General features: G+C 34.5%; 1 protein-coding gene across 2 annotated transcripts in view; it reads left to right on the plus strand.

Moving 5' to 3' along the window:
• The window catches only part of ASB5 (ankyrin repeat and SOCS box containing 5), a 58,797-nt gene that overhangs the window by 1,687 nt on the left and 49,610 nt on the right, over nucleotides 1-7,500 (plus strand). The window contains exons 1-2 of one of the 2 annotated variants that reach the window (XM_015813935.1): nucleotides 1,540-1,822; nucleotides 3,665-3,958. In XM_015813935.1, the coding sequence (XP_015669421.1) occupies nucleotides 3,763-3,958 (196 nt within the window). In that variant the 5' untranslated portion in view covers nucleotides 1,540-1,822; nucleotides 3,665-3,762. Of the gene's footprint in view, nucleotides 1-1,539; nucleotides 1,823-3,664; nucleotides 3,959-7,500 lie in introns of those variants that run through there. The other variant, XM_015813934.1, reaches the window with a different exon arrangement.

Genomic DNA, 7,500 nt, shown 5'->3' on the forward strand with positions numbered 1-7,500 from the left:
TGAACACAGGAGGACAATCTTGGCACAAGAGAAGCGAGCACTCCGTAAAGCCAGAGCTGCAAATGCTGAAGCAATAGTGTCCACATTTCTCTGTTCAGTATGTGGCAGAACATTCCGTGCTAACATCGGTCTAATCAGCCATCTACGGACACACCGTTGATGGCCCACAATCCACAAGATGTCAAGGTCTTCATCGAAATCGATGGACGAACAACACTATTATATAGATGTCACACCTGTGACAGGTAAAAACATGCTTTTTTTGAAAAACAGCGCCATCTGTTGGCTGAGTGAACGAGAGCCACAGCAACGCATGGCTGGGTACAGCTAGTTTTTCAAATATAGAGAGGAACCTAATGCTGGGGGGGGGGGGGAGAAAGAGCTCTCACAAAATTCCATGTGGCATGATACACCAGCGAACAATTTCCTTGCTACTCAGCCAGTAACAGATGGAAACTGAGTGGAACAATAGACATAAGATATTGATGACAGCTGACTTGTACATTCTTAGGACTATAGTCACAACATATCTGTGTGTGTGATTCTGCAACAAATTATGTTTGTGATGTACTGCAAGAAAAAAAGTGTTCGTCCTTGACCAGCAGCGGAGTGTCCAAGAACACAGTGTATAGTGGCTTTTCTGTATCTGGAAGGAATAATTAGGTCCAATCTTTCAAGAAGATTTTTCCGAAGTTTGTTGAGAGGGATGAACATTAGAATATTTTTAGAGAAAACATATCCATAGAGTTTCAGAAGAAATGGTTAATTCTCCCTGGTATTTCAGTTAGTTTTTTTCTTGGAGCAATTTCCTCTTCATTCTGGTGAATATTAATTGTCCTGCTTTCTACTACAGTCTTAGCTTGAGACAATTTTGCTTTTGTTGTCCTTAACTTATTTTCCATGTTTCAGCTGCTTCTTTCCCGCCCTGAAATTTGCAGAAAAGTCCAAAATAAAGTTGGTGTCATGCTTTTTTTTTAAAAAAAGGGTAGCTAAGAGCCTAAATTTATTTTTTCTGTGACCTTCATCTCATTAAAAGCCTCCTTTTTTCACCACATATAGGTAGTTCTCAATGTGTGATTACAATTAAGCCCAACATTTATGTTGCAAGCAAGACATTTGTTAAGTGAGTTTTGCTCCATTAATGATCTTTCTTGTTAGTGAATCACTACAATTAAGTTAGTAACATGGTTCTTAAGTGAATCTGGCTTCCCCATTAACTTTGCTTGTCAGAAAGTTGCAAAAGGTGATCACATGACCCTGGGACACTGCAACAGTCATAAATAAGAGTCAGTTGCCAAGTGTCTGAATTTGATCACATGACCATGGGAATGCTGAATAGTCATAAATGTTAAAAATTGTTGAAAAAATGGTCACTAAACAAACTGTTGTAAGTTGAAGATTATCTGTATAGATTGCAGTCAGTCATCTTGTCTCCCAGTGATGATAATAAGATATAAAATATGCAGATTTTTTAATGATAAATAACAGTCACTAAGGTTTATTTTTAAATATTTTACCTTCCAGAAGTTTGGCTGGCAGTTTTGATTAAGCCACTTTACATACGTTGAAACAGAATTCCGTGTAGTTAAATCTTCACTTGGAAATCCCATGCTTTCTGCAAAGAGTGAAGCTTTATAGAAAACAACAAGTGTTAAGTATTCTTGGCAGTTAATATTTGATGTTATATGTACATCCTATGAATCCATAGTATAGAACTTTTAAATTGTTATACTTTTGTACATTTTCTTGTCACCTATTGGTCACAGACCATAGAGGCTGAGAGACTACATGTTCTGTCCTCCCAGAAAAGACACAACAAAAGGTAATATGCTATATCACCTGTCCTTTTGATCTGATATTGCTGGAATGCTTGGCAACTATTGCTCCAAGACAGAATTATGCAAACAGATGTCAAATAAAGGACAGCTTGGGATAAAGGGGAATGAAATCATAAAGGCATTGGAACTATGATTTACCCTTTAACTACTGAAGTGGATTTCACTTATTAAGAGAAATTTCATGCCTGAAGAAAGCTGTATATTATGCAAATGCAGTATATTCTCTTTTCTCTGCTTTCCAAATGTACTAATGGTGAATTCCTTTGCTTACAGTTCATGGAACATTACTAGAGAAAATTTATGTTGAAGTTGGAATAGAAACAATCCTTCCACAAGTGCTTTTCTCACTTTAAAGTCTCCTTAAAGTAAAACTAATGCACAATATTAAAATATATAATTAAAATAATACCTAAGTACAATCAATTATAAAAAATACTAACCTTCTGAATGTACATTTCAAAATGTACATTTTAACCCATTAAAATTTTGTAATTATAGTCTAAATTAATTCCTCTAGTGATTCTCATTGATTAAAGCATATTGTTTTCTGTCTCATGCTGTTTGACAATCAGACTTTCCTTCTGTCAGCAAATGAATTGATTTTAATTACATGTCATTAAATTAATGTTAACTCTTGGCAACCATATAGAGTCATATTCTTCAAGACATCTGTTTCGAACCGTGTCCGTCAGTGTTCCTATCACGGCTATAATTAAGGGCATCTATTTTGCTTCTGATTGTCCTCTTTCTCTTTCTACCTTTCCCAAAGTGTTACACTTTTCAAAAGAGCTAGGCTTTTGCACAATTTGTTCAGAATATGATAACTGGACCTCCTGATTTGTACTGAGTGAGAATTTTGGATTGATTTATTCTATGATCCATTAATTTGTTTTCTTGGCTATTCATGATATGTTGATAGTAAGTCCCAAAGGCAGAAGATATCCACCACAATAGCTTTGTTGTTAGTTCTTAGGCTGGTAACCACACCTTTTGTCATTACTTTGGTCTTCTTTTATTTAATTTTTCCCTAATATTTTACTGTGTTCTTTAACTTTTGTTAAAGTTCAGCAGCTTAAGTTGCAAGGAAAATTTCATTTTGAAGAGTTCCATACACATTTAAAAAGTTATACTAAAATAAGCAGTAGAATTCAGCCAAAAAGATCCATTTAGCATCAATAGCCATACCATCTTTTGAGTATATTAAGGAATCCTGTCCAAAATTCTGGTGAGTAAAATTAAGATGATGGAGAAAAACCATGACTATGCACAGCAATATAAGAATAGACAATCCTGCATCAGAGTCGGTGTACTTGTATCTGTATGGGTAAATCCAATTGAGAACATTCTTGTCTTGGCCAAAGATAAAAAGCAACAATACAGTGACAGCACATAATGGGCATTTTAATATGCTTTATGCTATTCAACTGGCTATAGCTGATCGATGAAGCATAAGTTTCATGGATACAGGATACTTAAAAAGAACAACAGGAGCTAGAATATCTTGAGAAAGAAAATTGAATGCTAGCTGAACTATGACTGAGAAAGGTACATTTTGGCTGCTCTTTCTTCTGATGTTATCTAATATAATGTAAATAATAATACCATTTGAGATCTTTTCTTCAACAGCACAAAACCTGATGTACTTGCACTTATCGATCCTTTTAAACTGGCACTTTATAATTGACTTCTTGAAGCTGTATGTATTCTTCAGTTAAATACCATCAACCTAATGGGAGTGCTAGTGAACTCAGTGCTATTTACAGTATAAATAATCCTCATATTTTGAGCTGCACACATCATGACCAGCTGATATTTTCTTTCCTCAGGACCAGCTGTTCCCTCGGAGTGTCTGGCTGGAGCCATATGATCTTAGCAACATATTTCAGAGCTGTTTCTAAACACTGACAAAGACTCTTGTGCAGCAATGACTGTTGTAGAGGAAAATCGGCCTTTTGCCCAACAATTATCCAATGTCTACTTTACAATACTTTCGCTTTTCTGCTTTAAACTATTTGTAAAAATCAGCCTTGCAATACTCAGTCATTTCTATATTGTAAAGGGGAATCGTAAAGAGGCAGCAAGAATAGCTGCTGAGTTTTATGGAATTCCTCAAGGACAAGGTATGCTTCTTTCTATTTTTTGTTGTTACTGTTTTGCCAGGTTTATAAAAATACCTTGTTAAGCATTTTTTCTCCATACTGTCCATGTTGATTTTTGTTATCTGCATTCGTACACTTGTTTTTACACTCAGAAGTATCAGTTGTCTTCATGCAATGTCCTGCTCCTGTCATGAATTGCAGACCATTTAATAGGAAAGAAGTTAAATAAAACTGATGAAATCTAATATTTCTATTCTTTTTGTATTGTAAAAATGTATTAATTAATTTTCTGTAACAATTGGCATTCATAAAATTTCCAAAATATAATTAATCCTCTTTTCAGTTAATATTCAGCTCAAGTTTGATTTCTATATAGCAATACTGTAATCTTTCAGAATTATTAGTGCTGAATTTAAAATAGCCAATTATTTCATTCCAATAAATAGCCATATAGTTTTATATTAGTTTTATAGGTACATTTTTGACAGTCTCTTCTCCCATAATTGCATTTAGGTACTTGGATAGGAGACTACTAGGAAATCTCAAGGCTATAGGCTGAATTGTAGACTATACATCTTGAAAAAAATGCCAAGGCTTTCTTATTATTGCCAGATAAACTACCTGCATGAGTCTTTGAATTGAGGAGTCAAGCTTACTATGTAAACTAATGGAAATATACATCTACTTTTGTCTGTTGTGTTAAAATTATCTTATGATTTAAAAACACAACAGAAATAATAATGTTTTAAATGTATATTACAATATTATTCAAAAAAGATCTGGCAAGTATATAGCATAATGATTAAAGTAGCAAGATTATCATTTATACAAAAAATACTCAGCAATGCAAACCATAAATATCCAAATAGGATAATTTATATGTAATAGTATAAAATATAGGATATTTAATATTTGTGTGACAATGACCTACTCCACATGTTTGTCTTCAATATGCAAATGAAACTTATTGCAGGTTCTTATGAACAAGTGTTGCATAGGAATTGGAAAACATCTTTCTCATTTCAATTCATGGCAGTGCCCAAAAACAAGAAATTAAAAATGATCAATTCTAATACAGTAAGATTATATAATGAATGTATTGAATTTATGAATGTTTAAGCTTTATGAAAAGATTCCTAAAAGCAATATCAATTCAAAGAGAAATTTTATCACACATATCCCAGATTCAACTCATGATTGCTCTGAAACTTTGTGTCTCCCATTAGTAATATATTATCAGGGAATGAATCCTTTTTTTAATTATCAAAATATTGTTTTGTACACAATAGATAAACAATTGGTCCTCAGTATTGCAAGAATATATCTTTTATATTTATATGTTGTTTTATAATCAACAATCCACTTTTAAAAATAAAAATTTCTCCATAGCATCCAAAAATATTTTTAGGAGCCAGGAAATATTTATAAGGCTATGGAAAATTCTGATTCAATTTGAAAATGCTTTAATTTAATGTCTGAATTAAATGTTATTTCTGAAGCAAAGCAGAATGTCATATTGAATTATCAAACTGAAGCTGTGAGTCAAATTGATTCAGTTTTCCCAAAAGGTTTGATCAAATTGACAAACAGAATAAAACTCATTTATATCAGTCTCCATCTAGATACTCCGACCTAAAGTAACAAAAATGAATTTTTGGGGTGAGTTTATTATAGATTGCTTGGACAAGCAGAAGATATGGATGAGGCCTTTCTCTATTAGATGATCCAACTTTCAAAGAAGGCATATGATCACAACAATGAAAGGTGTCCAATTTCCAGCTGTAAATCTAACTCTGTGAAGACACAGAGGTTCAACAATTCCTGTCTTCCCTTACTGACAATTTCATTTATCAGAAGGTAAAAGAAGAAAAAAAGGGATCTGCTAGTCTTTGGTTGACAAAGGGAAGGTGACTGTAAGGATGTCTACTAAGGAGTCTGGAACTAAGTAGCATGAAGAGTGACTTGAGGAATTTTAGATATGTTTAGTCTGTAAATGATTGAGAGAAATATGTTGGAACTAAAGGGAAATAAATTCAGGTTAAATATTAGAGAGCTTTCTGATGTTAAGAATTGTTAAACAAATCAAATGAGTTGTTTCATGGTGCTGTGTTCCTCATCACTGGAGAACTTTGAAAAGAGGTTGGTGACTGTCTGAAATGCATAGTGGATCTGTACAGAGCAATATGTTGGATTAGAGGGCCTCTGAGATACTTTCATCTCTGGTTTTTGATCCTGGTATTCCTCTAATGCAGGGGTGTCAAACTTGCCACGTCACGTGACATGTCGCAACATATCGTGACTTTTTCCCATTACCGTCAATGGGGTGGGCGCAGTTTCGCCATGATGCATCTGGCCCGCGGGCCGGCAGTTTGACACCCCTGCTCTAATGTAATAATAGGACTAGCAGAATTAGGTGGCAAATATCCAGATTAAAAACCCATTATTTATTGCTATCTAGTGGTCATCTGGAGTTTTGCAGACCTGATCTGGTAGTCCTATATACTAAGTGCAATTGTATCAATTATATGTAAGATATTTAAATAAGTATTAATGGCATAAATGATATCTCAAGTGATTAGCAATATAATTTTCTGATTTTCTCCCCCTACCATTTTAAAAATAGCTGAATGCCTTATGATACTGCTTAAATGTGATGCGCTCATCTATGAAAAAATGTACATAGAAGCAAAATAAAGTTTGTCCACCATCACTGCTCTTATACAACAATGCCACTCTATAGTATGAATTCTTGAAAAAGTATATTCCTATTAGGTTCAGCTGAGGTATATCTCAGGTACATCTCGCAACAATTCTTACAATGAGTTTGGTAATAATTCTAGTATACTAGATTGAAAAATTGAACTGGTTGATCTCTAGAGTGACTAAGAGAGACTGATTACTCCACTATTAAAATTATTAGATTGGTTGCCAGTTTGCTTTGAGGCATAATATAAATAATTATCTTGAAAGCCTTTAGAAGCCTCCATCCAAATCACCCCAGAGAGTACCTTCTTCTACATGATCACTACCACTCATTAAGACCTTTGGGAGAAAGCTGCTTATAGTTGCTGTTTGAACTTCTGTGTGTTCTCTACCAAAATACAGTAAGATGGGTCCCCAACCCCTGGGCCATGGACTGGTACCAGTCTTTGGCGTGTGAGGAATCAGGCCACCTAGCTGGAAGTGAGTGGCAGGCAAGTGAGCAAAACCAAAACCATCCCCCGCCCCAGTCCGTAGAAAAATTGACTTCCACAAAACTGGTCCCTGGTGCCAAAAAGGTTGGAGACTGCTGCAGGAAGGGATCTAAGAATCTTTGGTGACTTTTAAGAAGGCTCTAAAGTTGCATTACTTTGACTAATTATGGGAGTGAACATTGAATTTACCTGGATTTAATACCTGAAGATTTTTGTGATGGGTAGGAAAATATTGTGTTGGTCTTAGAGTGATCTACTAAAATAGTGGGATAAAAGTAAAGTAGGTTTCTTGAAGATAAGCCTGTCTTTTATTTCTACTGCATAGGAATTGGGGTTACAAAAAATGGTAGGTTAATTCTCTGATGCTAT

Source organism: Protobothrops mucrosquamatus, unplaced genomic scaffold (genome assembly GCF_001527695.2).
Source record: "Protobothrops mucrosquamatus isolate PMUCROS unplaced genomic scaffold, P.Mucros_1.0 scaffold204, whole genome shotgun sequence".
Classification (NCBI taxonomy): Eukaryota; Metazoa; Chordata; class Lepidosauria; order Squamata; family Viperidae; genus Protobothrops; species Protobothrops mucrosquamatus.